The sequence below is a fragment of the Hippopotamus amphibius genome, chromosome 5, assembly GCF_030028045.1.
Source record: "Hippopotamus amphibius kiboko isolate mHipAmp2 chromosome 5, mHipAmp2.hap2, whole genome shotgun sequence".
Lineage (NCBI taxonomy): Eukaryota > Metazoa > Chordata > Mammalia > Artiodactyla > Hippopotamidae > Hippopotamus > Hippopotamus amphibius.
The window spans coordinates 27,664,955-27,688,449 of NC_080190.1; the positions used below are offsets into that span (position 1 = coordinate 27,664,955).

The 23,495-nt window shown below is 57.8% G+C and overlaps 1 protein-coding gene across 1 annotated transcript; it reads right to left on the reverse strand.

Annotated features, from left to right (window-relative positions):
• Positions 1-6,992: 6,992 nt before the first annotated feature.
• TRIM8 (tripartite motif containing 8) lies at positions 6,993-21,698 on the reverse strand. Its single transcript, XM_057735152.1, has 7 exons — positions 21,449-21,698; positions 20,057-21,300; positions 10,733-10,828; positions 10,145-10,378; positions 9,196-9,227; positions 8,946-9,061; positions 6,993-8,591 (listed from the first exon to the last, which is right to left on the reverse strand). Exons 2-7 carry the CDS (start codon positions 20,624-20,626, stop codon positions 7,984-7,986), a joined length of 1,656 nt encoding a protein of 551 aa, XP_057591135.1. The 5' UTR covers positions 20,627-21,300; positions 21,449-21,698; the 3' UTR covers positions 6,993-7,983.
• Between the last annotated feature and the right edge of the window lie 1,797 nt (positions 21,699-23,495).

A 23,495-nucleotide genomic window follows, 5' to 3' on the forward strand; every position in this document is an offset into this window, starting at 1 on the left:
GTCACTCTCAAGACCCTTGGATTCTGTCCGGGGGCACAGGATTTTCGAGTGTGAATGGAGGCTTCCCTGGAGCCTCCAGATGACAGGGCCGAAGCACTTTTCCTGTCTACAGATGGCATTTGGAGAGAAAGGGATAAGGAGCTTTGGTTTGTAAGCAACAGACCATCCAGGGGCCAAGGGATGCGATACAGCCCAACCCTCCCCTCAACTCCCCCAGCTCTGGTGGGGATTCAGCCTGGATTTCATCCTGACTCACTCCCTAAGCCCCTTTCCCACCCTGAGACCTCCAGATCTGCCAAAGCAGCAGGTTGAGAGGAAGGAAAAGAAGGAGGAAGGGCACTCAGGGGCCGGGATGCTGATCCAGGCGGGGGCTGGGGAGGTGTCTGCACAGCTGCAAGCAGCCCCCCCACTCCCGGCCTGTGAATGGGCACATCACCGCCTCCCACCCGCCTGCCACCGCTCCTGAAACAGTGGGTCCTAATGAGCGCAAGGCAGGCAGGGCAGCTGTGTGCATTATCCACACGCATGGGGAGGTGTATATTTATCCTCACGTCCCGCCCCGCCCTGCAGCTGCTGCCAACCCCTATGCCAGGAGGGTGAGCGGGCACGAGTGCCCAGGCTGCTCAGGGCCCTGGGCCTCCTCTCCTTCCAGCCCTCCCTCCCCAGCCCACGCCCACAGCCTTCACTTGACCCATTTTGGAGGCAGAAGTTTGTGTGTGTTTGAGAGAGAGAGAAAGAGAGAGAGTGCACACATCATTTCCCCAGTTGGTGCTTTTGATTTCCTCTGAAGTATCTTGATTGCGGACGTACAATGGCATCTTGCTGCCAGTGCTCCCTCAGCAGCTTCTGGCTCTGCGCCGCCTCCTCCCCAGGGCCGGGGTTTTCTGCTGACTCCGGGGCCCACGGCAGGCTGGCAGGGAAGCAGCAGGCCGGATCCCAGCTTCCATCTCTCGGACCTGGAAGACTAGCCACAGTCCTTCCCGCTCCTTGGGCTGGGGCCAACCTGTTACCTGACCACCCCTCCCCACCTCCTCTCTCACTTGGACCTCCCACTGCCTCCTAGCTGGTCCCCCTGCCTCCCACTGCCTGGCTGCTCACCCCCTTAGTGCTCAGAGGCAGTGTCCTAAAACTCAGTTCCCCCGCTCAGATGCCTGCAGAGGCCCCACTGCTGTGGGACACATAAGGTCAAACTGTTTATCCTGTTGTCCAAGGCCCCTCTGGTCTGACCTCAAATCTTTTTTATAGACCTGTCAATCATGGGCTTTCACACATACCCTGAGCTCCAGATGAGATATCCTCACTGTCCCCCTACAGGACCCCCACAATTTTGTCTCCCCACCTGTGCTCATAGCAACCTCCTCCCTGAGATGCCTACCCTCTCTTCTGTGCTTTGCTTACGCCTCCTTTAGGGGACAATTCAAGTCCCACCTCCCCAGGAAGACAGCCAGGTAGCCTCTGGCCCACAGGGCTCCCCTGTGAAAATCTCAGAGCCCTCAACGTGAGTGGGAGGTCCAAGTGAGAGAGGAGGTGGGGGGGTGGTCAGAGCCCAGGCATTTGGCATTCATTCATTCATCCATCATTCATTCATTCAACAGATATCTCTTGAGCAGTGGCAGAGCACCTACAATGCCTCCTGTCCTGCCCTGTTCACTCATGCCTTTCCGACCTCATCACTCCCTGCTCCACCCCTCACCCGCCTTTCCAGCCACTCGCCCCCTGCTGTTCCTGAAACAAGCATCTTCTGCCTCCAGCCTTTGTGGTTATTCCCTCTACCTGGAACACTCTTGCTCCAAATATCCCCAGATCTTGCCTCCTCACGTTCTTGAGATCTCCACTCAATGTCACCTTCTCAGCAAAGCCTTCCCCGACCACCTCCATACATAAAAACTGCCCTGTCCCCCTCACCCTGCTTTACTTCCCTTCATAGTACTTATCACCAGCTCACATTTATTGATTTTTTTCGTTTGTCAATTGTCTCTTTCCCACTAAGTTATTAGCTCCAAGAGGGCAGAGTTTGTCTGTTTTGTTCACCAGTGTATTCCAAGCATTGGAATAGAGGCCAGCATTAGAAGGATACCAATAATTATTAGTTGAATGAATGAATGAGTGAATGAATGAAATAGGCACTGTCCTAGACTCTGAAAAATCAAAACTGACTATTATTTCATGTGCTCCAGGGACGCACATAGCTACATAAGCTATGTAGCCTGTAACCTGACACGTGAATCACAGTTAGTTAAAATACCAAATGAGAGCGCTAAGTGCATGGGAGTGTGGTTGGCCCAAAGGAACACGAATATTGTGATAGCTGTCGATGCCCAAAAGCAGCCTATGCCAGCACCATCCTAGCATCTCACATGCATCATTCATTACTCTTCATACCCCCTCTGGAGAGGATGGGGAGGAATGCGCAGAGGAGGTGAGACTCAGGCTAGGTAGGCAATCCAGGCAAAGGGATGGGCAGAACCGCCGGGGCATGGAACCACATGGGCTGCTGGAGGACTCACTCTAAGCCTATGATCTGATGGGCGGAGCCCGGGGAACTGCAGCTGGTAGGGATGGCATTTGGTGTGGCTGGAGAGTCCCTATCCATTAGGCCATGAGCTGTCTATTTGCTCAGTGCCCTGCAGCAGGCACACACATGGAGAGTGTCCGATGACAACACCCAATTCACAACCAGGCAGCTAGGGCACCCATATGTCAAGTGACTCACGGCCATTTTTTCCAAGTGGGCGAAAATCCACACCACCCTTAACGCTTGGTTTTTGGAAGCCTGCTCCCTTGTTCCACTTCTTACCTGCAATTCTGAGATGTTGTCTATACCACCTCTAGACCCCATTCCACAAGCTGTTGAAATCTACACCACATTCTACCCCACACATCACCCTCTTCTTGCCTCAATGTAAATAGTGAGAAATAACCTATGGCATTGAGCAGATGGGTAGTCTCTCAAGAAAACCCAATTATTGAAGATCTAGTGCAAAGAGAAGTCATAAATATCCCAGTTTGCTGCAGTTGAGAGGAATTAACCACACAGCGATTAAGGAAAACTGATCGCCTGTGGAGGAAATATTCAGACTCCCAGTGCAGAGCTCTGGGGTAAGTCCATTGCCAAGTTCCTGCATCATAAATGCCAGGGACAGAGGATTTTAGGGAAGAAGCCCTGGGCTCGTAAAGGCCTCCCTCACTCAGGGCATGTGATTCTCATACACAAGAGAGTATGGTAGAGGCTAAAGCTCAACCCACCGGATTTCTGTTTGTTCTTTGTAAGAGCTTTCATTGTGGAAAGAGTGTCTCGAGGTTGTACGTTCTCTGTCACTGGAGGAATTCAAGCAAAGAGTGAATACATCCTTCCCTGCAAGGGAAGAAAGCCTTAGGGGTGCAGATGGACAGGGTAGAGTGTTGGGGGAAGAAAGATGCCGAAAGAAGAAGCTGATGCTCTTAAAGCTGGGCCCAGTCCTGGTCCAGGTCTATAACCTCTCACTAGGAGCCCCCAACCTTAGCTGCCCCAACACACAATCCACCCCTCCCCCCACCACTGATCTGTTTCCCATTCCCCACAGCCTCCAGTGAAGTTTCTAGAGTCTTAGCCCTGAATCCTGGGCTTTTGCCCCAGCACTTTTGCAGAGTGTAGGGAAGGGGCAATCCAAGAGTGCCCTCTATCTCCTTTCTTGCCCTTTTAACTTGAAGAAACTGGACTCAGAGTGTTCTAGAATCAGTACGAGGATCCTAGGTTCCAGAGACCATTGTTTCTAAAGCATCTCCAAGAGTTTTCTACAATCCTGCAGGGATAGCCTCACTTTAGAAGAGGGGTAAAGTGTGGTGGGGTCTGTGCAGGGATACCCAGGAATCATTTTTCTTCCTCCCTTTAGCCCACAGCCCCTCTTTCTTTGTAGGTCTAGAGCACTAGATGGGGCAGGACATGTCCTAGACCTTCCCCCGCCACACATCCAAGTCACAGAAGGCAGAGTTGGGATGGGGTAGGAAATCCCCCAGGGGGCCAGGTCTGGTCCTGAAAGTGTTCATGGGTTCTCCCCCACCCTCATACGAGAGCACATGAAGGTGTCTGAGGAAAGGGCATGGTGACAACCACAGGGTCCGAGTGGGTGGAGGTGAAGGAGGCCTGGAAGAACCCAGAAATGAGGTTAGGAAGTGGGGTCTCGGCCTCCAGAGGGCCCTGGGGCGCTGACTCACCGCCTCCCTGCTCAGGGTGTTCCCGGCTGCCCCACCCACCTCCCTCGCCCCCAGGGTGCCCTTTGAAGCCGGGAGGGGTCTTTGATCTGGGGTCTGCCCGACTCTCAGCTGGCCCGGCCAGATGCGCTGGGGGAGGGGCGGAGGGGCCGACCATCCCCCCAGGCCTCGCCCTCCCCCGCCCCCTGCACCCCCTCCTGGGCAAGGAGACTGTTTCCGGCTGTTGCAGGAGGGCACCCGAGGCCCCCCCCACTCCACGCCTTGCAGCTGTTCCCCAGCTGCCCGGCTCCACCCCAAAGACAGCTGGGAGAGAGGCTGGGGGCGGGGAGCGGGGCGCAGCTGCTCAGCTCCAGGGCTGGGACCGGGGAGGGCAGCGACTTGAAAGAGCCCGGGCCCGCGCGGCTGGCGGGCGGAGGAAACCCCCCGGCGGTTGCCTCCCTGCGGGCTCCGCGCATCTGGCCCACAGGAGCCGTCAGTGGGGTGGGGTAGACGCGCACGGCTCCTGACACCCAGCCCTGCCCGGAAAGGGGAGGCGTGATCGCCTCCCCGGGGAGGGCGGGAGGGCAACACCTGGGGGGTGAGAGCCGGTATCTCTGAGTCTGCGTGGTTACCGGAGCGAGGCACAGGGCGTGCCCGTGGGTGTGAGAGGTGTCTTGAGTGTGCTGGGAGAGGAAGGCCTCCCACGCCTTCTCCAGCCGGCCCTGTTCCTTGGGCAGCTCCAGCTTTCCCAGCCGCCTCTGCCCCTGACCCTTTGGGGAGGTGGGTGACAGCTGCTCCTACAAAGCCAGGGACAGCTGGGTAGCTGGGGACAGCTGGATGGGGTTAGCGTCTCCCAGCTTCCCTGGCTGCCCAGGCGCTCCAGGCCATACTACACACAGCTGCTTGGCCTACAGGCTGTGTGCCTGGGTGTCTATTTGCTGGGGTGGGTGGGCTTTCAGAGCTGGAACTTGGTGGGGTTCAAGCTCATCCCCCTCCTGCCAGTCTCTCTGCCACACCCCAGTCTCACTGATGCACCTGGAGAAAGAACCTCTTCCATCAGCTAAAACAAAACGAGGCCAAGTGGGGAAGAAATTGGGCAGCTTTTTGTCTTGGCTCCCAACTCCTGGCACAGATGTCCCAGGGTTCCTGACAACCAGAGAAAGCAACAGTGAGACAGGAGCAGATGTGAGTGGAGTGAAACGTCTATCTGTCTACCAGCACCTGGCCCCAGGCATCCTTCCACCCTGGGTTGGAGGGGCACTGTGCTCCAGCCATCTGCCTCCCCTCAATAGCCCCAAACAGGTGCAGGGCAAGAGAAGGGGGCAGGCCAGCTGTTGTCGTCCTGCTCCTGGCTCTGGCTCCTTGCCAAAGTGGGGAAGGGGGAGCAGTGAATCAAGGGCCCACCCCCCCACACACACACACTGAGTCATTTTCTACTCCCACAGGTTAGCAAGACAGAGGCACTTAGCAAGACCAACACTTTGGTCTGGCCAGCCCATCTGGCTGGGGGACATGGACTGACCGTGTCCTCCAACTTGAGTCCTTATTTTTCTCAGAGGAGGGGTGACTAGGAGGTGGTGAGGCTTGGACCCCTAGCACTGGGCTTGCCCATAGCTCCCTGTCTTGCTCTAGGCTTCCTGGGGTGGGAGGCATTCAGGCCCTGATTCTACCCAGACAAGGGGAAAGAGAACAAGGCACCCAAGGAAAGGTTGCCCCTCCTACTTTACACATAAGCAGATCCACGCAAAGTGTTGGGCAACAAACCAGGGATCTTTTAAAAAGATCAGCGCCCACCCCAACCCACTCCCACTCCCACAAAGGAGGGCTTGGTGTGCCCCAGCCCCACCTCCCACCGCATGGGTCCCTGTGACAGGCAGGTCCCTGGTCAGTCCCTCATGGCAGCGATTCTCAAACCCCAGGGTGTGTCAGAATTACCAGAGAGTTAAAAATGCAGATTCCTGGGAATTCCCTGGTGGTCCAGTGGTTAGGACTCCGTGCTTCCACTGCAGGGGGCAAGGGTTCAATCTCTGGTCAGGGGACTAAGATCCTGTGTGCTGCATGGCATGGCCAGGGTAGGGGGTATGGGAAACAGGTTCCTGTGCCCTCAGTGATGCCCACTGAGTCCAAGTAGGGCCCCAGGAATCAGCCCTTTTAACAAGCTCCCAAGCACATGAGACTGAGAAGCTCTGCCAAAGGGGTTGAGGGTAGGATACCTTTTTCATCTTGCCCCCTACCTCCATGCCTTCCAGAGCACAAGGTTTTCCTGCCTGCTCTTCCTCCATGCTCAGGGGTAGGGGCCAGAGCCCAAGTCACCAAAGGAAGCATGGAGCTGAGTGACCTCCCCCCCGCCCCCACCCCCACTGCGGGGGGGCCAAGGCTCAGTTAGACTAAATTCCAAGATGGGCTCTGCTCTACTTCTGTGCCCTTGGCCCTCCATGGTGCTTGGTGCTTAGCATGTGCTTAATAAATATTTGTGGACTGAAGGAGGTAAACTCTGCAAGACTCATAGATAGGTATTTCTTTTTTTGTCTGTCCTTGCTAAGAGCATGTTGGCAGAAACTCAAAGAGATGCCAGGGCCCATGCAGCAGAGGGCTGGGCCTGGGAGGCCCTCCGCAAATATTTGTCAAATGAACCCAAGGTCGAGTAGATACAGTTAGTGCCTGACAAACTGACATTCACAGGCCTGGAACAGGCTAAACCCAGAAGAGAATCAAGGCAAGGAGGGCAGAGGCTCCCATCCCTAGAGGCGCCCCTCCCCACATCAACGCCTAAAGACCCCAGGCCTGGGGAAGTTCGGGGTAAGAGGCGAGGCAGGCAGTGGGACTGCGCCATTATGTTTATTAGAAGGTTGGATTTCGGTGTGTGCTCTAGACAGATTACAGAATAAATACCTGCGCCTTGAGAACAGGAAGTCCACGGTTCATACAAGGTGCTCACTACAGGAAGTTGCTGTGTCAAAATCCAGGCAAGGACCCAACTCCAGGCAGCCCCTCCTCTCCCACTGACCTCAACAAGGGCTGTGCTATGGTTTTTTACTTTATTATTTCTTTTATTTCTCTTTATTATTATTAATATTATTATTATTTGCTTTTGCTGTGGTCACTATCATTGGCAAAGTTCATTTTCCCCTTTCCTGGACATGGGGGTTCCTGTCTTTAAGATTTCATTCTGAGGCTGAAGGTGCCAAAAGCTGCTTGAGAAGTGGCCTTTGAACTCCGTCAAGGAGGATGGTAAGGAGGAAGCAGGAGAAATCATTCTTGGTTTAAAAAAAATTAAAAAAACCAAAACAAAACCCCACAATCTACAGGTCATTCCTTATTCAGTCAGTGATCAAACTGCCCAAAAAAAAAACAAGAGGAAAAGCAAGCCAGTGGGCACTGGTCCCTCCTCCCGAGGCTGGGTGAGGAGAGTTGGAAACTGCCTCTCCCCTCAAGGCTTTAGGGGAAGCTGAGGCTCCTTCCAACCACAGGAGTGGGTAGGGGAAGGAGTAGAAGGAAAAAGGAGAGAGAGAGAGATTGAGAGCTCAGCGCCTTGAGGTAGACGCTTTCCCAACTCCAGGGCCACCTGCGGCCCCAGCCCAGGCCAGCTCCCACTGTCACCTCTGTGTCCAGGAGATTCATAATAAAAAAAAAAAAAAAAAAAAAATCAAAACAAACCCCAAACAAAACAAAATCCAAAAGGAAGAGACTTGGGGGAATGGAGGAGGAAGGGAGGGAGGACAGGAAGGTAGAGGACAGGTCTCTGGATACATCATTCCCGAGCCACCGGGGGCTGGGGGGGGGATTCCCCAGCGCCCCCCCGCCCGCGTGGCGTTAGCTCGTCACGTAGTGTTTGGTGGACGGCTGCCCATACACCCTGTAGAAATCCTGGTGGCCAGGCTGCTGGGAGGCGTCGAGCCAGTCTCTGACGGCCAGGCCGGGAAGGGACTGGGGGACGGAGGGTGTGGGCGGGAGCGGGTGTGAGTACTCCTGCGAGGGCACTGTCCAGGGGAAGTGGCCGGAGCGGGGGTAGGGCTGGTGGCCGCCATGGTTGGCCATGGAAGAACAGTAACAGTTGTCCACAGAACAGACGAGAATCTTGCGGCCGCCATACTGGGGGAGCATGGGCTGCTGGGCGGCGGAGCCATTGGGATACTGCGATGGGGGGAACACAGGACTCGAGTGCACTGGTTGGGCGCCGCCCGGCAGGGCCACCAAGTGCTGCGTGGAGCTGCAGGGGCCCAGGGGCTGCCCTGACTGGCCCTCGCCGCTGGCTGTACCCGCTGCCCCATACTGGCTGCCCACGGGGCCCGACGACGTCTCTAGGAAACTGGCCTCAGGGAAGGCCGTCGAGTGCTTGCGCTTTTCCGCCCCAGAGCTGCTCACGCCACAAGGGTACAGGGGGACGCTCTGCAGGAAGGGCACCGGTGTGCTGAAGGGGCCTGTGGAGAGTGCGGGCAAAAGTCGCTAAAGCCCCCATCCCAGGCAACCCCGGCCTCCTCTCCCCCAGGGACCTTTTCCGTCTACAGGACCCAGCACAATACATCACGCGCCATCCTGATGCTCACTACTCCGTCAGCAAGCAGATACTCTCATCATTCTCATTTGACAGCTGAAGAAGCTGAGGCTCCGGGAGGTACTACGGCTTGCCCAAGGTCCCACAGCCAGAAGTGGCAAAGCCAGGATGTGAGGAAAGGGTCTATGTGACTAGGCCAGGCTGCCTCTCAGAGGGAAGGTTCTGGCATTTACCCCTGCCCAAAGGGTTCTCTCCCTTTGACTGAGGATCCCACCCTCACCTTCTAGCATCTTCCGCAGCTGCTTCTCCTTCTTGGCCACCTCGTTCAGGAAGAGCTTGGAGTTCAGGTGGCCGATCTTAGGGGGAGAAAGGCTGCTGCCTGTGCAGGTCTGGGTCCTGGGGGCAGTGGACGGGGCATCTGCTGTGAGGAGGTATCACCAGTAAGCCCGCCCTCCCTCCCCCCAGTGGGCCTGGCCCTTCCTGCCCTCCCCCACGTGTGTGCCCCTGAGGGCCGGCAGCCATCTGCTCACCTGTCCATTAGGATTTTCACAGACTTGGTGTTCTAGGGGGAGAGAAAAGGGTTAGTCAGTGGGAAAGGCAGCATGGGAGAGGGGAAGATGGAAGCTGCTCCATCCTTTCTCTCCCCAGGCAGGGCTGACCTTCTGATTCTGGCCAGAGTGTGGCAGGGGCAGGGGGTGGGGTGCCTCCATGTTCAGAAGACTGAGCACTTGCTATGGGACAGACAACACTGTAAGTGCTTTCTATACATCTAACATTTTATCCAAACAACTACCCTAGGAGGAAGGTTCTGCAGGCACCCAATCTTTTATCCAAAATCTTTAGGGCAAGATGTGTTTTGGAACTTGGAATTTTTTGGACTTCACAAGGGAAATATGATGTCTGTATCATAATACGTGATTATGTAAGACACCGTAATCTAACATATCCATGTTTCTGCAGCAATCCTTTTTTTTTTTGGATGCGCCGCGTGGCATGTGGGATCTCAGTTCCCTGACCAGGGATCGAATCTGCACCCCCTGCATTGGAAGCTCAGAGTCTTAACCACTGGACCGCCAGGGACATCCCAGCATTGCTTCAATATTTGTACCAAGATCAATAAAGACCATAAATTGCCAACATCAGTTCAGGTCAATTTTTGCTGTTAAATGAGTTGCCAGAACTTTTTTCTTTCAGTTTTCAGGGATTTTAAAAAATCTGGAATTGTGGAAAACAGATACTAGATCTGTATAATCAACCCCCTTTCATAAGTGAGGAAGCTGAGGCCTAGGGAACATATATGACTTGCCCAAGGTCACAAAGCTAGAAGGAACAGGGTGGGAGGGTTTTGAGTCCACGCAGGCTGGCTCTGAAGCCCTGTGAGCATACTGGTGGGGGGCACCAGTTGGGGATCAAAGCATCACAGACTCCAACTTAGAAATGCCCCCTGGGTCCCGCCAGCCGGTCCCGGGCCCAGCCCACCTTCATGAAGCTGACATCCTCCGTTTTGTCGAAGAGCAGCTGCAGGGAGCCCAGCAGCTTCTTGGCCTCCTGCATGCGCTCCCCCAGATGCAGCGCCTGCGCTGCGTTCTCGCTGCAGAACTTGGCCTGGGCCTTGTCCAGGACCTCCACCGTCTGCCGCAGGTCCTCGTCTAGCAGCTGGTGCAGCTTCTCGTACTGCAGCCGCACTTCCTCCTTCAGCTGGCTCACCTTTTCCTGTGCGCACCAGGGTAGGAGTGGGTGGACAGCTGAGTACTGGGGACCTCTGGCTGCTGCTCCTGCCTGTCTCACATCCTGGATGGGGGCGTCTGCGATCCCAAACCCCCAGGCTGCCCAGGGCTCCCAAAGGCAAAATCTGGCCTGCCAATCCCCCACTGGTGGCACAGGGCTCTGGGCCAGGTACCCTGGCACCAGTGGGGGGCCCATCCACTGACAGGTCACTGAATGACTGACCAAGGGATTCCGGCATAGAGCCGACCACGATACAGATCCCAGCCCACGCAAGGAGCTAGCCCACGGCCCTGTACCCAAGCCGCCCCCACACCATACCACGGGTTTGGGCTTAGCTACCTCCACCAGGCGCTTGTCGGACTCGAGTTTGTACAGCTGGTCCTCAATGTCCTGCTCTCGCTCCTCCAGCCGGTCCTGCTGCTTCATCAGCATCTTCTGCAGAGACAGTGGGGTGGGGGCATCAGAGGGGCTGAAATGGGGGAACACCACCCTTTCCTCTACAGAACAGACTCATCCTATGGATCTCTCGACCCAGATGACCTCAAATTTCTGCCCCCCAACCCCTTCTGGCTCCCACGTAATCCCAGGGGCCTGGTGACAACTGTTTGGCCAGCCTGTCCACAGGAACAGAAAGCTTGGAATAGCTTCCCACACACATCTAAACCATGAACTTTCTAAGGGCAGGGGCAGGCCAACCTCTGTTCTAAGCACTTTTCCTGTATAGACTTATCTAATCATTCCAGTAATGCTATGAGATAAGTACTATTATTATCCTCATTTCAGAGAAGAGGAAGCCAGAGAGGTTAAGTATTTCATCCAAAGTCACACAGCTAGTGTCAGAGCTGGAATACAAACCTAAATGACCAGGTAGTAGGGTCTGTTCTTATCCAGGTCATGCTGCCTCTCTCTGGGGAGCAAGCACCGTCTTAGAAATGCTGTAAAGGGTCACACAGCCTTCCTGGGTCTCACAGGCCCTCTGGCCCAGTCCAGAGATCTCACCTGGTGCTTGCCTTACACTTGGGGGGCATCAAGCCAGCCAGCTGCCCCCTTGCTCGCTCTTGATGCCGAGAGCTAGGCCTCTGAAGTCCTTGCTGGCTCCCTCAGCCTCTCAGTTGGACCTGGGTGGAAAGGAGACTCTGGCTCTCCTAAGACCCCAGGCCAGTCTGCTGGAAGGTTCTGGACCATGCCGCTCTTCTCAGCCCCTAATCTTCTCCCACAACTCTTCTCCTCCCAGCCCTGCCCATCCCGGCTGTTAGAGCCACCCTGTCTTGCCAGACACACCTCTTCAAACAGGGTCTCTCTCCTGCCCAAGAGCCCTCAATGACCCCTCCTTCCAAACACCGTAGGCTCTCTTATGGCCTGACTCTCCCAGCCAGGTGGGCTGGTATCCTGTCCCTGACACTGTGCAAATCTGAACTCCCTGCACCCAGCTGACGTTTCCCTGCAGCCCACAGTGCCTCCTCCCCACCCCCTTGTCTATCCTTTAGGCCCAACTTAAGCACCCGCGCCTCTAGAAAACTCTCCATGCGCCCTGCTCCGAGTCTGTGCAGGACCCTCCCTGTCCTGGCCATACAGGGGGACTGTCACATTCTGCATTCCCTCTGCAGCTGTGCTGTCTAATACAGTAGCCACTAGTCACATGAGGCTATTTCAAATTTATAACAAATAAATTAAATTGAACATCAGTCCTTCAGTTGTACCAGCCTCCGTTCAAGTGCTCAGTAGCTACATGAAGCTGGTGGCTAAAGTACTGGACACCAGAGACACAAAACATGACCATCTCACAGAAAGAGCTACAGGACAACACTGTTCTATAGTCTGTCTGACAAACTGCGGTCTGACAAACTCCAAACAAAACTCAAGGCCTCTTGAAAACAGGGCTTTGCTGCTGTATTTTTCCACTTTCCTTCCTAGCTGGGACCCACAAAGGCCCCAGCACCCTATAGATGCATAACGTGTTTGCTGAATAAACCCATGGGTTTTGCACACAAAATAAGGTTTGCAAAGCAGATTGCACAGGACTTAGCTCACAGTAAGTATCCACTCAACAAGAAGTGGTTCTTTTTCTTCCTCTGTGTGGACATCAAAGTGACCCTCAGGTTTGACCCATGACCCCCAGTCCCATCCACACTCAGCTGGCCTCCTAAAGACAAGCTGCTACCAATCCCTTCCTCATTCCCCCAAATCCTTTTACATATGGGGAAACCAAGGCCAGCAAGAGAGTTCAGCAACCCTGTTTCATCTTGATGGCTACACTGGAAACAGAAAACCAGGGCCCTGGGGACAGGAGGAGGTAGAGGGTGAGATTCTCAGATTCTGAGCTGGAAAAGCCTGGGGCACACCACCCCCTCAACAACTTGAACTTTCAGTGACCCAGGACAGCACCTTAAAAGAGCCCCAGGAGATGCTGCCCTGCCCCCACCCCAAAACCTCATCCTCCCAACAGGCCCCCACCCCAGCCCAACATGCACAGGGATTTGCTGCTAGCCTGAGAGGCAGAGCCTGTACAGAAACACAGCAGGCTGGGAGCAGGAATAGAGGTAGTCACGCTTCCTCCCTGCCTGTGAAACTACCCCCAGTCACATGAAAAGGGCAGGCAGCACCCCACAGCACGGCCCAGCTACATGCATACGACTGCGTGCACACACACAAGCACATGCCGCCACCTGGACCCTGCGACCACCTCAGGCACCGTCACACACCCCCCCGCACAGTGAACGCTGGACCTCCTGAAGGCCCCAGACGACTGAGGGAGGCCGGCCTGAAGGCCAGGTGGCCAGCATACCACCAAAGGACATTAGACGTTTTTACCTCCCCTGTAACAACTGGCCCTCAATTTTTTGCCTGCTGGTTGCGTCGTCCCCACACTCGGGAGGACAGTCCCCCAACCCGGATGCATCTCAGGCTCCAGGCCACTCTTGCCTTCCCAGTGCCCAGGATATCTAAGAGCCCAGGCCCCACCCACCCACACATCTGTGCACCTATGTCTCCCGGCCCAACTACTTCTCACGACCAAACCCATCGGTATCAGAGTAGGGGTGCACCTGGGGCTGTCCCAGACGAGGGGCCGGAGAGAGGCAGCCCCCCATAGGATCCCAGCCCCGCTTCCCTCAGAGGCCTGAAATGGGGCTGTTCACGCCCACCCTCCAGACCAGCGGGAGGGCCCTGCCCCCCTCCCCTGAAACCCCCTCGGGGAGTTCAAGGCTGACTCCTCAGGGCACCGCCAAGGGAGGCACGTCCTGTCTTGTCCTGGAGGGGTGGGGCTCAGCCCCTTCCTTCTTCTAGGCTTTTCTCAGATCCTTTCCTGGCAGCACTGCCACCCTGGGACCCTGAGGTGTCTTTCCTTAGCGTCCAGGTCCAGGTCCTGGTTCCTGCCTGCCCAGAGCCCTCTCGGGTGGAGCCCAGCCCGGGTCTAGCGAAGGCAGTGGCCACACTCCCTAGCAGGTGGCTGGGTTTCGTCGGCCCTCCCCCAGCTCAGAGGCCATCAGGCTTCCGTCTCCACCACAGGGGGAAGAGAAGGGTCAGGAATAGGAAGGAAACGGGCCAGGGAGTGCCAGCCAGGGAGGGCTGGGAGAGGGGCCCACCGTGGCCAGCTCACCCTTGCAGGAATCACCCTCCCTCAGGGCTGGCTGATCTTAATCCTGCTACAGTCAACACCTGGGGGAAGCAGGGGGCTGGAGGAGCACGGCCGCCTCAGGCGCTGGGAAACTGGGGGGGGGGGGGGAAGGGCAATACCCACTTGCTGCCCCTGTGTCGCCCCCAGCTGGATCCCACCAAATGACTGAATCAGGCTGCTGAGAAGCTGGGCGACGCGGAACAGAGGAAGCAAGGACCCCTCCCCACTTCCAGCAGCCTCCTTTCCACCCCAACCTCCTGGGAATTACGGAGAGCGGAGGCCCCAGGGCCCACCTGGGAAAAACCCACAGCAGACAGATTTCCCAGCTTGATTCAGGGCAAGGCCTCTCAATGCAGGGGGCCGTGGGGGGCACTTTACAAACTGCTTCCAGCCCACAGTGGGTCACCTGGACTGTGATACACCTCAAGTGTGCAGGAGCCGAGTGGAGAGAATGACGATGGTCTAGACTAGAAGCCCTTGAGGGACCAGGCCTCCAGCAAGGGGAGGGGCAAGGAGAGGTCCAGCCCCACTCCACACCTGCGGGCCCAGGTGGGACCTGCTCACTCCCGTCCCTGCCCCTTCCCTAAGGACCTAAGGCCTTCTGCAGTCTGCTCCTGGGCCTGTGAGGGCAAAGGCATCAAGAAGACTTGGGGGCACACCGTTCCCAGCCCTCCAAGACCCTCACACCTGTTGCCTAATGTTCTAGACTCTGCCGTGAGCTGCTCCCTCTGACGCCCCTCCCAGCCTGGAGCGGGGCAGTCATGAGCCCCTCACATTCCTGCCCGCGGAGAGCCTCACAGCCCTCTGGAGAATGACTGTCCAGACCCAGCTGGCATTTTTGATGCCAGACTGGACTGGGCAGACGGGGTAAGGCCATAGGGACTCTATCGAGGCTGTATAAAAGTTAATAAATGATCATCATAAAACCCTCAAGTCAACCCTGAAGAGAAGCAAAGTCAGGAGGGAACAGGGCCCCAGGAGCTGGGCCAGAGGCAGGCCCCAGGTTTTTAGATGGGGCCAGAGCTGGGGCCAGCAGTCTCTGTGGTGGGATGGGGGCTGGGAGTGGGGCAGGAAGAGGGTGCTGGGCTGCTGGAGTACTTCTTCCTGCTCGGATTCCTGCCCAGATGACGCTCGAGCCAGCTCCAGCTCTGGATGCAGCCCCTGCTCAGAGCTACCCCTCCGAACCTCCTCCCCAGTTGCCAAAGCTGCCCCCCCCCCCCACCCCACATAAGCCCTTGCCCCAGGAGTACGTGAGTCTCCCCTCTCCCTGGGCCACAGCACTCCCTCCTGGTCTCCGGGCAGTTTCTGCCTGCCCTAGTCGCCCCTTCCCATGCCTCAACCCCTGCTGGGGGCTACCATGTGGACCCCCATGCTGCGAGCAAGCACAGACCCAGAGAGAAGAGGCTACAGGGCAGGAGCCAGGGCAAGGAGAAAGCCAGCACCTCGGAGGCAAGCCCCGGCAGACCCCAGAGAGAGTTTCCCAGCTGCAGAGTGGAATTAGCTTTTGCCATGCAGAGAGCACGGCTCTGGGGCAGCAGAACAAAGAGGCAAGAGAGAAAGCCCCCCTTTGTCTGGGTTTGAATGCCAGGCCAGTCGGGAAGGAAGGCTTTCCCAGAGCCAGGGATGAGGCCAGCCAGGCCTGCCTGCTCAGTCCAGAGCTGGGGCCCAAGCCGCGCTTCCCTTCGTCCTGTGACCACTCCAAATGCCCCCAACACAGCATCGCAGGGTCCATCCGGCTTCTACCTCCAACACCCACCACAGGCAACAAGCTCGCCCAAAGGTGAATCCCCTCCCCTCCCCAACACCCCCACCAGGTGAGAAGGTCAGACAAGACTCACACCCACCAACCAACCACCCACCTTCAGGCAGGCCGTCACACACTGGCGCCATCACCAACAGGCATGTGTGAACACTCAACTTCAGCTCGCAGGTGTATAGCGATCAGGGCACCCTCCTCGCTCTCACCAACACACACGTGCACGTCTTCCCGACCCCGCAGCCACACACGAGACAACTCTGTAATGAAGTCAGTCATTCACACTGCACCTTCTCAGAGATACAAAAAAGTAGTCCCATGTGAGATGTGCAACCAGACACACTGGGTACACACACATACACACAAACCTGCAGACAGACGTGGAGACACAGGCACCCAGAGCTGCGGGAGGCAGAGTATCAACAGGGCGTACTTGACAGGCGTCTGGCTGTGTCAGCAGGATCCTGGGGTGGAGGTGGGGGGCTGGGCCTCCGCCTCAGGCTCCTCTCTGCCTGGGGCCCAGGGAGAAGGCCAAGCCAGGCTCCCCCTTCCCAATCCTTCAGGATGGTCAAGGAAGGAGCAGCTACATGACCCTCATACCACACACACACACACACACACACACACACACACACGCACGCACGCACGCACGCACACACACAGCCTCACCGCCCCAGCTCCCACCCCACCTAAAACCTCAGGATTATGGTCGGGGGGAGGGGAGGCGGAGCGGGGAGTGGTGGGGTCTGTACTGTCTGAGTCAGGCCGCAGCCACAGCACAGCTATAGCTGGCCCAGGGCAGCCCTCACTCCCAGAGCCCATCCAGAGACAGACACATGGGCTGGAGACCTAGGGTCCCCTCCAGGGTCCCAGGGCAACCCCTCTGGCCACCAGCAACATGAGCTGGGTAACCTCACCTCCAACAGCTACAGACCCCAAACTGGCCCAAGAACTGGGATCCCGTCCCCAGAGAACATCTCTTCTCAACTCTAAATCTTCGAGAATGCAAGGAACAGAGTCCTGGGAACATTTCCAACCTCAGTCTGGGGTACTAAGAATGACTCAGAGATACAACTGCGACCTGAACACACACGCACACACCCGGCACAGCCCTTCACAGACATAACTAGGCCTTATCTTGGGTCTTCTTTCTATGTTGAGGGAGGTCATGAGATAGAGATGCTCCCAGCTCATACCAGTCCCGAGTTGCTCACATGAACCCCTAAACCGGGGGGCTGGAGGGGGGTTTGACCACTAGGGCTGCCACGCCTGAGTCCACCTAGATATCCCAATCTTGGGCCCTTAGCCTCCCATGGTCCGAAGGGAGAACACATTTGGGGTCTAGGCATGTCTCAGAGAGTGGTCTCTGGTGTCTACCCAATGGGCATCCAGGCGTCAGGGCAACACGGCTTACACACTGGCTTCCCAAGGGCAGAGGGGGACAAGGACTTCAAAGGCCTGACTCTGAGACGCCCTGCTAGTCCTCTGCTGGGCAGAAGCCCTGCATGCCTTCCTGCTGGGCCCCAGCTCCAGGCCACTGCACAGGTGGGTGCTTTGAGTATGCGTGTGGAGGACCACCAGGGGGACACTGATCAGGGTTTCCTATTTCTAGCCAATAGAGCATTTCAGCAGCCCCTGCCCCTCTCCTGGGACAGCGGAAGAGGAAGCACAAGAAGCAGAGCTATATCTTAAAGCGTTGCCAGATTTCCATGCTTCCGCTCCTGCATCTGTTGCCTTCATCCGTGGCACCAGCAGAGGCCCTTTAAGACAGCCTCCCTCCCACAAGGGAAAAGAGGCCCAGGAAAAGGCCCCTCTCCCTGGCTGGCCTAGAGAGGATAGAGCGAAATGGGTTCTTCCATTCAGGTTCTCTGTGGTTCACCCCCTCCCCTGAGGGTGGGGCCCCTCTTCCGCCTTGTTCAATAAGTCCAACTCACACTGAGTGGCGCTGGGCCACTGAAGGGTTTCCAACTCCAGTGCCCTGGGACACCAAAGAGAATCTGGAGGGCCTGGTGTAGGGGAGCCTGGAATGGGATGAGACTCAGGCTGTGGGGCACAGATGCTGAGCGCACAGAACTGCACATCTGGCTGTGAAGAAACCCACTACTTCTGAGCCCGCCCACACCAGGAACAGGAATGAACACAAGCACACACACACACGCATACGCACACGCGCACGGAGCTGCTGACAAAGTTCGGGGCCTTCTTCCATCCAGTTCCTTCCGTGAGCTGGGGAAGCAGGGGCCTGCCAGTGGGAACCCCAGGGCACACTCTGTATATGTGGGCCGCCCGCCATCCCCCAACTATACAGACAGGGGACAGGTGTATTTGAGGGTAACGCAGACAGTCTCAAAGACACAAACACAGACCCGTATCTACAGACACCCTCCTACTACCAAATCAGGTACAATTGTGTTTTCTCCCCCACCTAAGTGGAAGACACCTGAGCACTCTGATACAACTAAGGGCAACGCTGTGGGCGCAGGCACACAGTCACTCATCACCTTGGTTGCTGTCCCCTCTTCTGTGCCTTTCAGCCACATCGTTTTTCCCCTCCTTTCATTTTCCACTGCCTATCCCAGGACAGAGACCTGGACGGCCTTCCTTTCTCCTGCCTCTGCACTTTTCCCAGCCTCCTCCCTAGCCCTTCCATCTTTATTAATAGCAGCAGCTTCCCAATATTAGGGAACGTCTGGGCTCTGCCTGCCCTGGGTGGGGAGTGGAGGACACTAGGGACTCATTTGCTCCCCTCGGCCTCTGCCTTTTCCAACCCTGGGGTGGGGGGTGGCTCTTCTCTCCATCCCCCACATTTCCTTTAAGAAACCAGAGGCCCTGCCTGTCCTGGCACAAAACCCCAGAGCGAGCCCATCAGACTGGAAACTAATTATACAGCAAATTTTATTTGTTGTCCCTGCCCTCAGCCTGTGGCAGCCCTTGCCTTTTGTTAGTTGCATGTGTATGTTTTTTAATTGCTAAACAGTGACTCATTCTGACTGGTCCCCCCCACAGGAAACAGCCCCCATCCACAATGGTCCCCTGCTCAGAGCTTCCTCATACCCAGGCTCCCCACTGGCCTCCACTAGCCTCCAGGGGCCCCCACCCATAAACACTCACAGTCCTACCAAAGCCCAACCTCACTCCCACGATATCACACCCAGGCCCTAGGCTGGGGCTTCTGAGATGCCTCAGACAGTCTCAGGCCAACCCCTTCCTTCTGGTATGACTCAACCCTGAAAGCCAGGGGACCAGGGAGGAACCTAGGAGGAGCCCCCTTCCACTGAAGGGGACGGAAGTATTGCTTCAGTCCAGCTCCAAAGCCAGGCCAGGCCCAGAGGCCTGAGGGGGAAGGCGGTTTTGACATTGGCCGCTGCTACAGGGTGTATACAATGGGAGGGGATGCGGTTCCGTAATCACCCAGCCAGCAGCCCAGGGGAGCCAGCTGCCTGAAACCAGATTGCAAGGCGGCTCAACCTTAAACCCACAGGATTCTTTTTCCGTCTTCCACTTCCCCTCCCCAAATGTGGGAGGGCTGTGATAGAGGGCTGGGCTGGGAAAAAAGGGCTCAGGGTGATGAAGACATACTTTAGGTGTGTTCATGCAGACGCGTGCAACACACACAGGCACACAGTGGGCAGCAATTCTCACAAACGGAAAGTGGGCTATGGAAAATAATCCCAATAGCTGAGATGCTGTCCGGTGATGCTGCTGGCTGTCCAGGCCTTGGCCAGATAGATACCAGGAGTTCTGCTCCCCCTCCGGAAGCTCCCCCTCCACCCCCCCAGTGTGTTTCCAATAGGGCTTGAGACTAACATGGCTGCTTTTGTTTACTTCCTCATTGGTATGCCAGCATCATGGATCATGTCAGCCACAGCAGGAGCACCAGGACACTCATTACATAAACAGCAGCTGGAGAAGCAGGACCTGGGTCACTGCCTTTAGTGACTTCCCGTAGGGCCTACGGAAACAACGCCCGGGCGGGGGGAGCTGCGCGCAAAACAGAAAAGCAACAGCCAAACTCTACCCCTGACAGCCCCACACCTCAATCGTATAAATGACTCACAAGATGGACCCTATGAGCACAGGTGCAGGAATGTATCAAGTAGCGATTGGGACCCTTCTTGCCAGGAACTTGCCTCCAAACTTACAAAGCAAGAGTTTGGAAGGGGACCTCCGGCCTGATGTCACAAGAGTCAGCCTGTCCGGATGGGTGGTCCCCAGGTGGTGGAGGAAAGACAGAGAGAGAGAGAGTGTGTGTGTGTGTGTGTGTGTGTGTGTGTGTGTGTAGGGTACTTGCCCGGATCTCATTCCTCCGGATCTCCACGTCGCACACCGAGTGTCCCTGATGCGCACCGCTGTAGTAGCAGCAGTACTGGCACACGGCCACCTGCTCGGCCTCGCAGTGGTAAAGGCGGTAGGCGTTGTGTTGCGGGCAGCTCCAGGCCCGCACGTCGTCCGCCTCCACCAGGAGGTGCCCGCGGGCGGTGGAGGGCTGCTGCAGGTGCGTCTGCACGTGGGACTGGCAGCAGGGCGCCTCGCAGCGCAGGCAGACCTTCTGCGCGGGCAGCGGGGGGCCACGGCGGCAGAACACGCAGTGCAGCGCCGCCGGCGGCTTCTCCACGTGCAGGGCGTTGAACTTCTCCACGATGTTGGTGAGCTTCAGGTTCTTCTCCAGGCCCGGCTTCTGGTTGTAGGCCTGGTTGCACTCCGGGCAGCGCACCAGGCCGCTGTCCTTGGCCCACGCCTCGCCAATGCAGCCCCGACAGAAGTTGTGTTTGCACGGCAATTGCACCGGCTCCACGAAGACGTGCAGGCAGATGGGGCAGATGAGCTCCTCCTCGAAACAGTTCTTCCAATTCTCCGCCATGGCGGCTGCGGGCAGGGGGCCCGGGCAGGTCTCCCCAACTCCCCAACCCTGGGGGTCCGTCCAGTGCAGCTACGGGCCCACCGAGCCCCGAGCTCCGGGCCCCGGCGGCCCCGAGAGTCGCTCAGTCACCAGCGCCTTCCGCGCGCCTGCCCCCCAGAGGAGGGAGCCTCGGTCCTCACGCAGCGCGCGCAGCCGGCTGCGTCTCCTCCTCCTCCTCCTCCTCCTCCCGAGCGCCTAGCGGGAGGCGGCGGACTGCGCCAGGGCCGCGGCCGGGGCACCAGCCCTGGAGGGGAGCGCCGGGGTCCAAATTCCATATAAGAGGCCGCCTCCCGGTCGGCGCGCCTAGGGCCGCGGGGGCTCGCGGCCTGCACTCGGCCCCGCGGCTGACATTGGGGCGCGCCCCAAGGCGGACAGAGCTCGGGAGCCGCACACTTCCTCCGGCGACGGCGGCGGCAGTGGTGGTGGCTCTCTCCCGGCTCGCCGGCGCCGCGCCTCCCTCGCCTCGTCCGAGGTCTGAGGGGCCGGGGGAGCGAGTGCGGCCGCGCCGAGGACTGCTAGATCCGGACCAGGCGGGCGAGGCGAGCCGGGCCCCGGGCCGCAGCGCGGGCGCCCCCCGGCTGGCCGGCCGTCTGCGGGTGCGGGCTGCGGGGCGCAGGCGGGCCGACTCCCGGGCGCTGCGTGAGTGCAAGGGCAGTCATTCAGATGAAATTCCAGTCCCCGGCCAGAGACACCAGCCCGCCTCTGCCTTCCTCCTCCCTTCACAAATAGAAACGGAAGGGGGAGGGAGAGAAGTGGGAAAAAAAAAAAAAAAAAAAAGCCAACCAGAGAGGGAGGGAGAAGCCCCGGCGATGCTCCGGCCTGACCCCCTCGTCGCTACTTCTGCGCTCCCCGGAGGCCCGGCGCCGGGCGCCCCCGCCGCGGAGAGACCCCGCTCCGCGTCTCCGCGCTGGGCGGGCGCCCCGGCTCTGCCGAGGAAAACAAGGATTGATCAAACTAGAAAGGAATTTTTCTCAACTGCTAATGAACAGGAGGCTCGGCTCCCGGCCCTCCCCTCCCCCCCCGCCCCGGCCCTCCCCCTTCGCCACCCCGGCCCCCCTCCCACCCCCCACTTTCTTTTCTTCTCGGCCTCTGCTCCGGCCTTCGGGGCTGCGGTCGGAGCCAGCCCGCGGCGGCGGGGCCGGGCCAAGCCAGCCGGGCCGGGCTGCCTCCCTCAGCGCCCAGCCATCTTGGGCACCCGGCGGCCGCCGCGGTGGCGGCCGGGGGTCCGAGCGCGCTCTCTGGAGGGTCCTGCAGCGTTCTTTCTCTCTCTCTCTTTTTTTTGGGGGGGAGGGGTGGTTTTTTTCTTTTTTTAAGGGGAGGGCTGGCAGCCTCCCTCAAATTAGGAGAGAGAGAGGGGAGAAAATGCCAAGTCCCGATTTCTCTCCACCTCTGCTCCACCCACCCCGGTTCTTTCCAAAAAATAAAAAAAGATTAGAATTGGAAGAAGTCGGCAGAAAGGCGAGCGCCCGCGGCCCCCGGCTGCTGCCCAGGCGACGCGTCCGGGGCGGGCCCGCGCCAGTCGCTCCGTCCGTGGGTCCGTTTGTCCTCCCGCTGCTTCTCAACTGGGGGGAGGGCACTCCGGGCAGGGTCTCCGCAGCGGCTGTCGCCTCAGAGCTTTATCCTCAGATCAAAAAAAAAAAAAAGAGGAAGGAAAAAACCCCCCAACACGCTCATCACAGCCACCTTCAGCCATCTTGCGCGTATTATTATTTCAGGAATAATCTGTTTAATAAAAATAGCTGCGTCTCTAGCCCCCTCCCCCTCATCCTGGGCTCCCCGCCCCCTTTAATAATAATCTCGATAATAAAAATGATCTGCGGGCCGGGCAGTCCACGGCTGCCTTTTCCTGCCTCGGCTCGTTCGGACTTCGGCTCTCCTTCCCCCAAGAAGGGGATGGGGGTGTGCCCGCCGCTGGGGCTACGGGGGGTGGGGGGGGCGGTTAGTCCCTGCTGCCCGCCAGTCGGCCCTCTCCGTCTTAGCTGGGAGGGAAGGGCGCCCTCGCCGCTACTGCACTGTTCTGAGGACGGCAAGAGGGGGAGGGGCCCCGACTCGCGGGACCGGCTGGAGGGGTGCACAGGGGTCCCCGATCTTCCCTCCACGGCCTGTCCTCGGACTCCCAGCCCGGGGAGGGGGAGGATACAGTGGGCTCGGAGCAGAGTGCGGCTGGCAGGGTGGAGACGCGGGCGTGCGGGCAGCGGGCTGCGGTGAGCCGGAGTCCCGAGCTAGGGCGGAGAGAGGCGAAGGGTGGTGTCCCTACATCAAGGCCGGTCCCGCTACCCTGTAAGGGGAGGGCGGGAGACTGGGAGGGGGAGGCGAGGAGAAAGAAGCAATGCATCGGCGGCGCCTGTAATCAGTACCCGCAGGTTCGGCCCACCAGTCACGGGAGAAATAAGCGACGCGGAATGGGGGAGGAGGGGGCGGGGCGTATTGTCCGGAAGTGCTATTACAGCTGCTGGGGCGTCTGGCTCCTCCCCTTTTCGCTGTCTGGAGTTGGGGGCTGTTCCGGAGGTTGTTCCTGCTATTGGCCTCCAAACTGAGGCTCCTCCTCTTTAAGGCGGGGCAAGCCCGAGGGCCTCACGTGACTTGCACTAACTTCGGTACATTAAACATTGGGGATGGGGGATGAGTTACCGCGCTTCTTAAAAGGGCGATGATAAAGATGCGGGGTGGGACCACTTCTTTCTGGGCTTCTTCACTTGTAGCTCTTTTTACCTGAGAGAGAAAGGAGTTTGTCAGTCTGCTCATCTGAGCAGTGAATTACCAAGGTTCACTGTGCAGCAATTTCCTTGTATCCTCAATAATTTTCCCTATTTTTTTTTTTAAATACGTT